The 14,687-nt window shown below is 52.2% G+C and overlaps 1 protein-coding gene across 2 annotated transcripts in view; it reads right to left on the bottom strand.

Moving 5' to 3' along the window:
• EFCAB6 (EF-hand calcium binding domain 6) overlaps window positions 1–14,687 on the bottom strand; it is a 198,007-nt gene continuing 183,320 nt past the window's right edge. For both annotated transcript variants that reach the window (XM_051962249.1, XM_051962251.1), the window contains 6 exons: window positions 13,750–13,977; window positions 8,859–9,110; window positions 7,086–7,263; window positions 5,644–5,828; window positions 1,644–1,793; window positions 1–227 (listed from right to left, as the gene is read on the bottom strand). In XM_051962249.1, the coding sequence (XP_051818209.1) occupies window positions 105–227; window positions 1,644–1,793; window positions 5,644–5,828; window positions 7,086–7,263; window positions 8,859–9,110; window positions 13,750–13,977 (1,116 nt within the window). In that variant the 3' untranslated portion in view covers window positions 1–104. The remainder of the gene's footprint in view (window positions 228–1,643; window positions 1,794–5,643; window positions 5,829–7,085; window positions 7,264–8,858; window positions 9,111–13,749; window positions 13,978–14,687) is intronic.

The following is a 14,687-nucleotide window of genomic DNA, read 5'->3' as shown; positions in this document are numbered from 1 at the left end:
TAGCTTTCATGAGTTTATTAGTTTCTTAGCATCCACATACATCTCTGGCAGAGCCCACCGTCTCATGAGCTGGCTGACATTTGCAGTTGAGCCCCCATCATCACCTACTGAAGAAAGGCTCGTAAGAAATCATTATAGGATATTTTTGAAGACAAAGTTTTATCGTAATATTCCAAAATATGAAAGAACTCCTCTTCAGACAGATTGATCCCATATTGCCGCAGAACCTGGAGAACGGAGAATATGGGATTAGGGGAGTCAGGGGATGAGGGGGGCAAGGAGCTGGGGCTGGCTCAGGGAGGAGGCTGAGCTTGTTCTCCTGGGGAGGCTGGAAGCGAGAGGCAGCTTTCAGCTCAGTTTAAGGAAGGAATATCCCACAGTGGAACCGGCTGACAAAACATGGAAAACAGGTCCATCAGAGCTGAACACCCTTAGCACACAGGTGAGAGAGAGGGATCCTCCAGCAAGATTGGGTGCACTCTAGGGTCTGTTCCAACTGTTAGGGAATCTCTGGGATGCTACAAAAGAGCAAGGAGCTCCAACCTCCAGTTTAGAAAGGATACCTGTATTATTAAGGTAATCGCTAAAGTCCTGTCTAGGGCTAAAGGAAGGTCAGAACTGGGAGGGGCCTGAGAATGGGGGATGTAAGGATTGGGAGGGAATTTAGAATAGGGGATGTCAGAGCTAGGAGGGAGCTTAGAACAGGAGATGTCAGAGCTGGGAGGGAGCTTAGAACAGGGGCTGTAAGAGCTGGGGGGAGCTTAGAATAGGGGCAGGGCTTAGAGGGGGGCTTACTCTCAAATACAGGAGGAAACAGAGTCTGAAATGGAAAGTGATCTGCCCAGGGCCAGCCAGCAATATAGTCAGATGAAGAAGCAGAATCATCTGAAGAAACTGAGGTCTGGGGAGAAGTGGCTTTTGGGGAAATCCCGGATCCTAGCTCTAGAGATGGAAGGAGCCTCACAATCCATTTGGTGCAAACTAGATGGGGTCACCGAGGCAGTATCGGAAGACAACTCGTTTAAGATCACTTGAACAATAAGGGACACATTTTCAGACCAGTTGCCATCCTTGCTGCTGGTGCCAAATTGCCTGCCCCTTCCCCTATTTTCCTCCTGGTATAATTTTCCCTTTCGAGAGTCATAGAGACATGATAGATGCCATCATTATGCCCCGTGGCTTTGCTCAAAGATTGGGATTTTATTATGGAAAAAGACAGTGAATGGGGAGGAATTAAGGGGAGAGGACTATAGGGTGAAAAACCAATAATAAAACTTTCTAAAATAAATAAATGTCCCTCAAAATGAAGTCCCCTTGTGAGGAGATACGGGAGTTGTCAGTCCCTTAGATTTAAATAAGGGAGTTCATTTTTTCTGGGTGACTTTTCATGGTACCCTAAGATATGAAATGAGCCTGAGAAAGCACTCAGGACTTGAGTCACTCATCTATGGAGAATGCCTGGGAAGGCCCAGATCAAAATCACCCAGACTGAGCAAGCAAGCTGAAGCTGTAATCTGCCCTGGAGGAGGGGCAGCCCGTGATGAAGGGCTAGCAGCAAAGACGGGTGGGAAGGGACCGCTCCGACTTCGGCCCCTTCTTTCCTGGCCCCTTCTCCCAGACCAGAGGCCCCGGGCCCTGCTTACCTTCCGGAAGTCAGCTATGCTTAAGAGGCCAGTCCCAGATTCATCATAGCTTTTGAAAGTGCGCCGCATGGGTCTCCAGCAGTGGAGGATTTTGGGCTGAATTCTCAGCAGAGCCGCGTAAAAGGAAGCACTCTGAGTTCCTGCCCCTTTCTGGTTAAGGGAGACAGAAGGAGACGCAGAGACTTGTAACAACGCTCGGGGCAGAGCCCCTCCCGGAGCAGCTTCTCCGTGCTTGGTCCCTTGCCCCACAGCCCCTACCTGGAAGCCCTGACATGGAGGACAGCTGCCCAACTAGGGAGAAACCCTTTTTCTTCCTCCATTTCCCTTTTCTTGAACCCAGATCTCCAGCCCTCAAATACTGCCCAGTCAATTAACTCAACAAACATTTAGCACCTACTATGTTCCAGTGCTGCAAGTGTGAGACAAAGAGATGCCGGCCCAGGCCTGCTTGCCCTGAAGACCCCCCGGGTCCGGACAGAGACACTTGGCCGCTTTTTTCACATTGAGAGTTCGTTCACAGCTCCACCAACAATGCACCGGCAGGCCCAGCTCCCCACAAGCCTTCCAACACTGACCAGCCTCGGGTTCTGGCATCTTTGCCAGTCTTAGAGTGAGGCGATACCACAGGGTTGTTCTGATTTCTATTTCTCTTGACAATCTGTGACGTTATTTCATATGGTTGTCAATCATTCGCAACTTGGGAGACGTATTTGTTCATATCCTTTGAGCACTTTGTCTGTTGAGGACTGGCTTTTGCTGTCAGGGAAGCTCCTTCACTCACAGTGAGTGGCTCTGGCTGAGTTTCCTCACAGGGATTGTGGGGAAATGCCCCAAATAAGGGACAGCCAACCAGTGGTTCTCGAGGATGCGAGCGAAGAGAGCTCACGTTCCTATTGGCCTTTACAGCTACAACCCGCTCCGTCGGCACCCATTGGCTTGGACGCTGGGGTCATTTAGGCTCTAGCCCTTTATACCTCATACCTGAGTAACTGGGGGGGGGTGATGAAGGGAGAACCTCTCACATAATTTCTTTCATTCAAGTCCCACCCAGGGACATTTGGGGATTACTTGTCTGAGAATAAGAAGTCACTTGTTTTTTTCCAAAAAGGGCCATCAGCTCCCACACAAGCATTAGAGCTAACAAGACATTGGATGTAGAAGAGGAATGACTCAGCCCAACAGGGAATCCATATCAGGAGCTCTTTGCCTCAGGAAAACTCGAGCTTCCCTGCTAGTGTGTCCTCCCTTCCCTCAGAACCTGGACAGTCCATACGAGTAACAAGCCATGGGGCAGTCTTGGCCGCTGCTTCTCCCGTTCCAATCCTGCTTCCCCTTTGAGGACCAGGCCGACGTTCCAGATGGGCTTTTCTCCAGGTCTCAGGGAGGGTCATCATCACCATCTCCTCTTTGCTCTCTCCTCTGGGCCTCTAACACCTTGCTTCTAACTCTCCTGGAAGTTCCCTCTGGCCCCGCATCTCGTGGAGCTTCTTCAGCATCTCGTTCACGTCTCTCTGTGGCCCTTCGTGGCCCTTCTCCCGCGTGGTTCTCCGTAGAAGTCCCCTTAGCACATGGCCAGCTCCATTTCTCCCTCTCCCCCCCACTCAGTACTGTCCCTCATGAACAAAGACAGAGGGCTCCCTCCGTGCTCACCCCTGGGCCTGAGGTGGGAGTAAGGAAGGTTCACCTGCCTGAAACGCCCCCTTCAGGGGACAGCAGGGGACGGAACGTGGACGTCAGAGGTGGGAGGACTGGAACCCGGTCAGTCAGAAGCAGTTATTAAGCACCTACTATGTGGCAGGCACCAGGCACTAACAAGACATAGAGCAAGCGATAGCTAATGGACAGAGGGAAGGCATTCACGTGTCGGAGCAGGGAGGGAGCTTAGAACATGGAATGACAGCAAGGAGGGATCTCAGAATAGAGTCTCTGTGTAAAGGGCTGAAACTCTGAGTGGGGGCACTGGAATCAGACAACCAGGCACTTAAGGCTAACTACCGATTGGGCAACATTCTATGAGCATATGCTTGGAAAGTGGCCCTTCCCACTATTCTGTGCTGGCTCCATCTTTTGGTGTGTCCAGACAATTGTAGGAGGGAAGAGGGGGTAGAGTAAGACAAGCCAGAGTCATTTTTGTGGCGGACGAGAAGGGAGGTTGTTGGAATCCTTACTAACTGCTAAGTAATTAGAGTTGATCTAATCTTACAAGAAGTTGTTTTGGCCAGAACCTGAAACAAGGTACTAAGTAGAACTAATCAAGACAAGGCTTGTGTTCCCACCTTTACTCATTGGACTCCACAAGTATGCTAGCTTCACAAAGTACACTTTTAGCTGAGCCTTATAAAAGATATGAATGGACGGTTTTGCCACAGGGTATGAAGAACAGCCCCACTATGTGTCAAATGTATGTTGCTGCTGCTCTTGCTCCAATAAGAAAAGCATTTCCAAAAGTTATGCTATTACATTATATGGATGATATATTGGGTTGTGCACCTGGGGAACAAATTCTAGAAGCATGTCTACAAAAAACCATAGAAACACTAAGATACTACAAAGAAGAAACAGAGACATTAAGACACTCCTCCAAAAACAAAAGAAAGGAGGAGCCACGGGTAACCCTAGAGAACTTCTAAATTTAGTTCTCTATACCATTAATTTTTTAATCTTTGATAAAGATGCACTGGCTCCAGCAGACAGGTTTTATAACCCACCAGAAGAGCAGTGTCCAGTGCGAGCAGCTCCACTATCTTTAGATAATCGCCAGGTGATGTGGAGAGACCCAGAAAGTGGTGAATGGAAGGGACCAGATAGACTAACTGCTTGGGGGAGAGGATTTGCTTGCATCTCTACAGGTGGAGAAGGAATCAGATGGGTGCCTACGAGCCGCATTCGCCTTGTCCATCGCAGAAAGATGGAGCAGACCCTTGAAACAAAGGAGAAGACCCAAGAAATATCGGGTGGTTCTGGTGCTGATTGTGCTCATAAGAATTATTAGATTCCTGGCACATGAACTAATGGACAATGGAATCCTATTGGACTGTTTCTAGGACTTATGGACATGTGTAAATTTTCAGATTGATTCTTGTTATTTGTTACATTACTACTAGCCTGTGTTATATTGCTATGTGCTCATGTAAATTATGTATAATGCCTCCCATATTGATGGATTTATGTATACCATGTATATCTGTTACAAAGTTCTGGCCCATATTGATGGATTTATGTGTACCCCCTCAGAAACCCCCTATGTTTTAAAACAAAAGAAAGGGGGAGATGTTGGAATCCTTACTAACTGCTAAGTAATTAGAGTTGATCTAATCTTACAAGAAGTTGTTTTGGCCAGAACCTGAAACAAGGTACTAAGTAGAACTAATCAAGACAAGGCTTGTGTTCCCACCTTTACTCATTGGACTCCACAAGTATGCTAGCTTCACAAAGTACACTTTCTAACTTCAAGAGAGTTCACACCTCCCTTAAAGTCATTGGGCCAGAGAGCACTATGGGAGAAAACCCATAATCCCATTCTCTCAGAAGAGGCAGATAGGAGGTTGTAGAGAACTTGTGTCCATTCCCTTCACTCCTACCCCTAAAGACCAAGAATAAAGACCAAGGACTTGTGCTTATCCTGACTCTGGCTGATTCTAAGGCATCCGGGGGCTAACTCGGTCTTCACAACTCTGGGAGAACACTCCGCTGCAGCACAGAACGTAGCCCACGTGTTGGACCCACAATCACCAACCCAGCCTCAGGCAACACCAGCTGCATGACCCCAAGCAAGTCAGCCTCGGGCTATCTCAACTCACTTCTCCAGAAGTCCAGTGAGCCATCTCCCAGTGCTGTTGTGAGGACCACAGCAGTCATTTATCTAAGTCCTCTGCAAATACTGCAGCATGGCCATCAGAAGAGGACCAGGACTTGTTCGATGTCTCATAATTGGCAGGACAAGGCTCCCGGGCCCGGGGTACTGTGTGTGGCCCATTGTGGGCCACGGGCACATACATACCATCATGTAGACCTGCTGGATCTTCATCCTCTGCATCAGTGAGGTCTCCTTGGGCTTTAGAAGGAGGACACAGCTCTGGAAGAAGTCACAGTATGCAAACTTGCCATTGTTCTTCAGATCGTATTTTGTGATGAGATGCTGGCACTCCTCCTTGCTGATGTCCAAGTTGTACTTGTCAACCAGAGCTAGGGCACAAAAGGGGAGATCAGGATGCTGCCCATCCCTCCATCCATCCACCCAATCATCCATCCATCCATCCATCCACCCATCCACCCATCCATGTATCCATCCATCTGCCCATCCATCCATCTGTCCATCTATCCACCCATCCATCCTTCCATCCATCCATCCATCCATCCATGATCCTATCTATCCATCCATCTGCCTGTCCATCTGTCCATCCATCCACTCGTCCATCTACTGTCTATCTGTCCATTCATCCATCCATCCATCTTCCTTCTGTCCATCCATCCCTCCATCCATCCATTCTTTCATGAAACCATCTATCCATCCAACTGCCTGTCCATCCATCTGCCTCTCCATCTATCCATCCATCCATCCATCCATCCATCTGCCCACCCATCTATCCATACATCTGTCCATCCATCCATCCACTTGTCCATCCATTGTCTGTCCATCCATTCATCCATCTACCCATCCATCCATCCATCCATTTGCTCCCATTTCCACATCCTTCTACACATTCTCAAGAATCCTCGAAATAGGCAAAGCCTCGGGTTGATGGGGAAGCTTAAAGGAAGATCACACTGCCAGGGAATGTCAGGTACCGTGCTCGCCTGACTCTCTCCAGGGGACTATCAACCTTACTCCACGTGCACTTCTCACAATTATAGGAGGAGGGCAGACATCCTTGTGTTCCTTGGACAGATAGATCCCTAAGGCTCAGGGGGACTCATAGGACTTATTTGGTGTGGATCCCAGCTTCACCTTCCCAGAGCCCTGACAACTGTGCCCATGAAAACATGGTGGTCGAGGGAACGGCATTATAGGGTTTGATCAGCTCCATGGGTACAACTTTCTAGATTTGGCGGGGAGAAGGGGGAGCCTGGCAAGGACACTGACTTCCGGGGCATCCATGTGGTGGGTGGAGCTGGAGCATTTCCTCAGTATTTGGCCATCTAATTATGTAAGTCAGGGCTTATTAGTCTGTTGATGGCACAGCAGAGATATGGGGCATTCCGGGAATGATGGGGTTAGAAACAGAATAATCAGTAAAGGGGAAATGCCAGTCCCAAAACTGGCCCCTTTTACAGACGAGGAAGTCCGGCCCACAGTCAGACCTTAGTCCTGAAGCCGGGGCCCCCTATCAGGGCTTCTCCAGCCTCAGTTTCCTTATGTGCCATGTGAGATTAGACCAGGTGGTCCCTCCTGGCTCTGGCTCTCTCACGCTCTGTGGCCAACGCAGGGAAAGGAGCTCGAACCTTGGAAGTCGGCCACGGTGATCTCCCCCTGCTTGTCCACGTCCTTCTCCTTGCATTCCTTCAGCATCTCCTTCCAGAAGCCCTGCATCTTCTTTCTCAACTTTGTTTCTATCACTTCGAGGTTCTGCAAGGGGGGGACCCAGGCCCTGGAAGCCGTGGAGCTAGCAGTCGCTGGAGCCTAGAGGCAGGAACAAGGAGGAGTCAGACAGGGAAGCTGGACAGCTGGAGAGGTCTCAAGGGAAGTCCCCTCCCAGCCTGCCCGGGGAGGAAGGAGCCGGATGCCTTCCTTGTGGCCAGGGAGGGGATGTCACTGCCCCTAGCCACACAGGAGGCTTCCGTGCTGCTGCTGGCCTTTGCTGGTTGGGACCTACACTGGCTACACTCATGTGCCAGGACAGGAAGATCCCGGGGGAGCTCCCGTCAGCAGCTCTCTCGGAGAGGGGGACGGCCTGGCCCAAGGTCTCGGTCTGGGACCCGATCTTCTAACCCCCAAGCATTGCCCCCGTGTCCCAATGCCTTCTGATGCAGCAAACAGGGACTAAGCAGCTGGGTGCAGAGCACTGTGCTTCGTACCAGAGAATGGGAACCCAGGAGGGACATAAGACATGTCCACAGCTCATTAACTGGCAGGGACTGGGGCACCTCCCACAGAGCTGACTCCTGACTTCCAGTTCTTGAGGGCAAAGAAGGGGCAGGAGCTGGTGCTGTCCCGACTGAGCCTGCCCACGTCCTCTGCACTCAGTAACCCAGGCTGGGTCCCATAACGTGCCTCTCCCACCTCCACACCTTTGCTTTTGCTGTTCCCCCTGCCCGGTGAAAATGCCAGCTCTTCCAGGACCCTTCCCCTCCACAACTACAAAACTCTTCTGCTCCTCTGGATGTTCCTCCCTCTGCATTCTCCTCAGCTGTGGCCCTCACACCGTCTCCGAGGCTGCTGTTTTAGCCTTCGGAAGTTCCCTGCCCTCAGTAGGTACTTAATAAATGTTTACTAAATTGAATCAAATCATGAAAACAACTGTTTCCCCAGCAAGAAGCCATACCCCTGAGGTGGTCAGCATTTAGAGGAATGGGTCCTCACATGGTATCTCTGTCATTTATTCAGTCACTTTCCAACAACTAAACATCTCCAGATACCATCAAAATTAGCAAACAAATGTGGCTGGGGGCAGCCAGGTCGGTGGGCCACAGGCAGAGGTTGGAGACAGGGACTGCCTGGGGGGTCCGCGGGCCAGCCCCCAACAGGCCCAACAATTGGGTTAAGCTGCGGAGCAAAAGGCCGAGGGATCTGCCGCTCCGGGGTCCACAGCCCTGTCCTTGCTGGCTCTGTCCCACCCCCACTTACTGACTCCAAGGTTCAAGGCCACTGAGGTAGGTTGTGGAGGGAAGAGAGACGGAGGGGTCCCGGTGGCTGCTGTCAGAGGGCCTGCTCCACTACCTACTTCACAAAAGCGAGCCCCCCGTGCCTCAGTTTCCCCACCTCCTAAATGAGGACTCGGAGCAGATGACCCGTAAGGAACTTTGGGGCTGCCCTGGGATCCCACTTTTCTAGAACGTGCTTAATGCCAGTGGGATTAAGGCTGTTTTATGGAAGGGAAATCTGAAGCCCAGAGCAAGGTGAAGTGGTTACCCAGTGTCCCAGGTCAGGGGCAGCCTCCAGCTGAGATCCCCTCCCCCCTTATGTATCTCCACAAGGCGGGCCAAAGGAGGACAAGGGTCCCACACCGGCAGGGAAAGCCTGAGCAAGAGATGGAACAGCTCCACGGGGCGGCTTACACTTTCGTGGATAGTCTGGGGGCGCGATGCTGACCCTGGGGCCGAGCTGCCTGGGGCCGAGCTGCCTGGGGCCGTGGGCACAGGCCCCTGCGGGGCTGCCTCAGCCTCCGGAGTGGTGCCTCCAGATCTCTTGAGTGATTCCACCGAGGCCGGAGGGCTCAAAGTTTTCTCCATGTTGAACTTGTTTAAGAACTCCTGGTATTTGAGCCTCCCTTCGCTGTTGAGGGGCAGCTCATTCCACAGGCTCTCGAACTGGTGACAGAGGGAAAGCCGGGTCAGCCGGGCAGGAGGAGACCGGGAAGCCGTCTCTAGGCTAGAACCCTGGGGACCCACTTCCATTAGAGCCAAGCCAACTCCCCCCAGTCCCATCCAGCTTCAGCCCTGGGAAAGAAGCAATGGATTGTCCACACCCTCCGCAGGACATTTTCAAATGGCGTGGGGACCTCGGTGGGCAGGTCAAGGCCATTCAGTCCCGTGGTCGCTCACAGAGATGAACGCCGGAGGAGCCTCGTCCCAGCCAAGGGCCTCCCGGTGCAGGCTCATTGTCCCTGGGACCCACATCCCCACAGGACAGGCGCTGCCTCAGCACCAGAGGGCATTTCACCCGGAGGGAAAGCAGGGCTCCTGACAAAACCAACAGGGAACATTTGGGGAAAAGGAAAAGCTCTGTTGTTTAACAGCCCAGGAGTCACGCCACCAGGAAACCGGGCAGGGGATTGGACTGAGGTCAATCAGTGACCGTCTCATTCAGAGAGCCCAGCATCCCAAGGGGCTGCAGTTCCTCCCAGCACAGAGCAGCAAATCTCCTCCCTTTCATCTTCACACCGGTTTCCCCTCACGGGTGACAGTATCAAGATGAGAGTGGGCAGGAGCCTCCGCCCATCCTCCCATTGCCTCCATCCCAATGCCAGGCGTGCAAGCCCCCCGGCCTAGCATTTTACAGCATAAACCTCTTCAACAAGCTCCCCCCACTTCCGCCCTCTCCCTACTCTAAATGTTCAGGGCAGGTCAGTGGGTGTCAACACTATGCTAGGCCAGGGGATCCAAAGAAAGGCCAAGTGCAAGATTGCTTTCTAGGCACTCCCCGGATAATGGAGGTGACAATACGCAAACACCTTAATACAACAGGACAGAGACGTGATAAACTGGAAATAACCGATAAAGGAAATCACCAGAATTAAGGGAGAAAGCAGGTTTTCAGCAGAGAAGGCAGGAAGAAGGGAATTCCAGGCCCGGGACAGCGGGGGCTGGAAGCTGGACAGAAAAGCAATGAGGAGGTTGCTTCATCTTTGGATCCATTGGATCAGAGCAAAGTTTAAGGCTGAGAAAGCAGGAAGGGCTTGAATGCCAAAAGCAGATTTTCTAGTTGATCCCTAAGTCCCGGGAGTACACTGAAGTGCAAAAGGGAGGCCGTACAATCAGACCTGAGCTTTGGAGGATGAGCAGAAGATGGCCTGCAGTGGAGAGAGACTGGAGGAGGGCAGACCCACCTGTGACTCCTACCCCAGTGTCAGAGGAGAGGAGGGGGCACTCAGCAGCAGGCAATTGGACATGAGGGGGGAAGGTCTGGGAGAAAAGAGATAAGTGCTTTGGGGATGTTGAACTTACGGTATCTAGTGGACCTCCAGTTGGATGAGAAACTGGAGAAAAGGGAAGTGAGAGCACAGAGAGGGGCAATAATGCATGTTGACTAGAGATGTCCAAAGGAAGGAGGGAGAAGAGAAGAGGCTCAGGGTAGCGGTTGTACAGCCAGTTAAAAAGATGTGATCCGGAGCAGGATCTGGTGAAGGAGGCAGAGAAGGGGCAGTCAGAGAGCTGAGAATATCAAGGAGAGTGATAAGAACCTGCAGAGAGGTTGGGGGGAAGGAGAGAGCTCCTTGGTGACTTTGGAGAGAGAAGTTTGGGTGAAATGATATAGTTGGAAGCAGGACTATAAGGGCCAGAGGTGGAAGAAAGGGGGAGGCGGGAAGGAGGTAGAAGTGCTTGGTGTATGTGGCCTCTGGGGGTCAGCTGCAGAGATACAGGGCCATAGTGGTGGTGGAAGGGTCCAGGGAAGGGCATCTTTATGATGGAAGGTGCACGGGAATGCCTTAAGCAACAAGGAAGGACACAGGAGGAGACTGAGAATTATAACCCAAAGAGTGGAGGTGCCCGAGAGGATTGTGGGAGCGGTCACCTGAGCGGGTGTAAGGACACTCTGTCAAGTGAAACAGGAAGGGGCAGCAGAGCAGACCAGAGCAGGAGAAGAGGGGAGAAGAGGGAGCTCACAGCCAACGGCCCCCATTTGTTCTGTAAAATACAAAGCGAGGGCAGAAGATGGTGGGGGTCCCGGGAGGTCTGAAGAGAGAGGGAAAGCTTTGGAAGAGTTGTTGCAGAGCATGAGAGAGGGAGTCGATAGGGGAGGCAAAGCAGTCGTGAGGGCCTGGCTGAGGCTGTATGGCACTAATGTGCAATGGACCCAGACAGGTGGCTGTGGATTTTCCCCACCTGTGTCCCTAGTGCATGTACAAGACCAAAGAGGGGATAGTGGGAGCAATCCAAGGCCGAGCCTTCGCTGGGCACACTTGGTGGTACAAGGAGCTGGGATCCAAGGGAAGAGGAGAGGGTAGAGATGAACTGGCTCACCAAGGCCTCCAAGTGGGAAAAAGCAGAGTATTTAGTGCGGGGATTTGGCCTGGGAGAGAACTGAAGTATCAGGAGTAGATATCAGTCCAGATGAAGAAGAGTAGGGATTTGGAAGGGAAGGCAGGGGTGAAAGGCCAATGACATGGGATTAGATGAGAGGATTTCAGAATTTCCGAACCTAGAGGTGGGTGAGGGCGAGATCAAGGGTCGGGACTGCGTGAGGAGGATGAGTCAGGATGTCTGAGAAAGCGTTAACATGTATCTCAAAGACCCCTAGTATGAGAGTGGGAGCTGGGAAGGAGAGAAGGCTTGCAAGCCAAATAGCAAACTCAAAAGAAAGAGTAACCGCTGAAGGTCTGTAAACAACATCTGCCAGGATTTTGTTGGAAAGATGAACGGCATGAACCCAAAGGGAGGGAGGTACTAAGTGATGGAGGTGGGAAGCAGTGGGAGCGGGAGGTATTGCGGTGCTCCCCACCTTCACCTGTGAGCCAAAGAGAGTGTGTGAAGGGGCAGCCAGTCCTGGAAAGGGTGACTGTACCCAGGGAAAAGCCAGTTTCAATAATAGATGGGAGGACTGGGAGAGGAAAAGATTCCGATCAAGGAAAGTTTGTTGCATATGGAACAGGCATTGCAGAGAGCACCGTGGGAGGGCTGGGTGGTGGTTGGTTAAAACTTTCGGTAAGAGTGGGGTTGGATCGGGAGGCCGGGAAGGAGGAGGACTGAGGGGGGTGGAATGAATCAGGGAATGGAGTTTGGATGGGGGTTTCCAAGAGTTCTGAGTCGCTGGGAGGTGCAGGGTGGGAAAAGACCAGGTCTGAGAGGACCCCACACTTCTCATTGGAGGGTTGGGGATCTGGCTGGAGCTAAGTACAGCATGAGACGGGAGGCAAGGGTCAGAGGGAAGGCTCTTCTACACCAGTCCTCCTCCCTCCAAAGGCTGGAGGCAAAAGTCTCATTCCACTCCAGCTCTGGTACACAGGCAGGCGGGGCTCCATACTGGCCCTGGGATCCTGGATGGGGGGGCTGCCTTTGCTGTGTGGTGCTGAGGAGGGTGATCTGTGAGCTCTGGCAGGAGGGAACTGGGAGGGTCCATGGAGGCAACTAGACCCCACCCCTGTATCTGATCGACCAGGAAACTGAAGGCCAGAGAGGATGCTTCTGCAGCCCATCACCTCCGCGAGCCAGGACGAACGGCCTCCCTGCGCCTACCTCGTTCTTCCTCTCCCTGTTGAAGGATTGGACCCAATGGCCTGTGAGGTCCCTCCCAGCTCTAGTGGGGATTTGTGACCTTATGCAACTCCTCTCAGGATGAGGGGATCACAGGCTGAACCATCTCTCTGAGCCCTGTCTCCCAGCTCCAAATCCCCCACTGAGTGACCCTCGGAGCATGGTGGCCCCTTCCTCTCTCCAAGCCTGTGTCCTCACCTGAAAATGGTGGTAACCATATTTGCTGAGGGGGAAGGTTTTAAAAGTCTCAAGTGCCACAGGAGATGAATTAAAGATTTTCCACTGGTCTCCCAGACACTGACTAGCTGGCTTCTGGAGGATTCATAGGCAGGGCTCCTGAGACAGGAATGGGCGGAAGACTGGCCATAATGAGTTTAAAAAACAAATTCTAAATTTCATTTAGTCCTTTAAAAATGTGGTATCTGAACCTTTCAGAAGCTCCTCACACACCCGGGTCCTGCTTTATGTGACCTGTGTCCACGAGCGCCCCTGCCCCAGCCCCGCCGTCCAGCTTTCTCCAGGCAGGCCCAAACGCTGCTTCTGACAAGAAGCCCTCCCAGGCTGCCACCTTTCCTGCTTCTGCCTCCCCTGGGGCTCTGCCCCTCTCTCTGTGGGGGCCGGAAGCTTTTGCCTGGTTCTTCATGTGCAGGTGGATGGAAGCTTCTCGGAGGCAGGGGCTAGGTCCGAGCACATCCTGCTGAGACTTTGCAAATGTTTCTCAGATTTGAGTTTGACCCTAATATCTGGGAGCATATTTCATTTTGGTCCAGACTTTCTAAATACCTCTAATTATACCTGAGAGCCGGAGCGGGAGAATTCCCTCCCCCTACTCCCCACTCTGTGTTAGAATTTTAAGAGCAGCTGACATTGCTGTTACCCCGCGTGATGGGATTTGTAACGGGCTCTGACACGGTCTCCTTTGCTTTTTTGCCCCCCGACTTCCACGTCAGGCAGCAGATCCCACTGTACAGCACCAGCTCTGGTGGGAGACCCCCCACCCGTCCCCAGCACACCCAGAGGGGGGGGGATGTCTTACTTGCTCGTCACTCAGAACCTGGAAGTGACGATTACAGACGATTCTGAAGTCTTCTCTGTTTACCAAGTTCGATTTGCAACAATCAATGTCGGAAAACTCCTGGGATATGTTCAGGTAGCGCGTGGTCACCACGTCCCGGATGCGCATCAGGATCTCCTTCAAGAACTGGTCTTTGGGAGATTTGGGCCTCGAGGCCCTCTGCATTTTTTCGGTCCACTCGGCAGCCGTCTAGAGAAAGGAGAAGTGGTAAGGGGTTCACGTAAGAAAGAATAAAGCTCAGCTCAGCTCGTGGTGGAGGCTGCCCCCCCGGGAGGCCGCCTTTGGAGGCTAGCAAGCGGGGTCCCCTTTCCTGGAAGACCTGCCCAAGCAAGAAAAGGACCCCCCAACAATCATGGCAAACACAGACATGGACAACGAAGAGGAGGGAGGAGGTCTGGATTCAAAATCTGGCTCAGCCACAAAATTCGCCGTGTGATCGTAGGTCAATCCCTTCATCCCTGAGCCTCGGTATTCAGCCATACCCCCACCCAGGCACCTTCTAAACTAGACAAGGGCCCTGTGGGAGCCAGTCGTTCAGTCCCCTAGCACTGACCAAGCACCTACTTCCTGGCGCACGCTCCAGACCCGGAGGGGCTCCCGAGAAGGGATCTCCCAGGAACAGAGAATTCGTGGAGTGGATCTGCCTCCCCTGATGCAAATAGGCACCTGGTCTCAGACCGACGTCAGGGACACAGAGTAGATGACACACCTAACGCTGGGTCCGAGGCAGGGCTGGAAGCCAGGTTTTCTTAACTCCCCTCCCAGAAGCTACCCCGCTGCGCCATCCGAGATATTGTGAGTCTTGTTATTGATAACAGACTGCCTGGAGATTTATTATTCTAGCATTCATTGTGATAGTAGCCGCTACTTTTATTCTGTGATAAAAAGCAGTCATTTTG

The sequence above is a fragment of the Antechinus flavipes genome, chromosome 5, assembly GCF_016432865.1.
Source record: "Antechinus flavipes isolate AdamAnt ecotype Samford, QLD, Australia chromosome 5, AdamAnt_v2, whole genome shotgun sequence".
NCBI lineage: Eukaryota > Metazoa > Chordata > Mammalia > Dasyuromorphia > Dasyuridae > Antechinus > Antechinus flavipes.
This window is presented reverse-complemented; position numbering and strand designations above follow the sequence as displayed.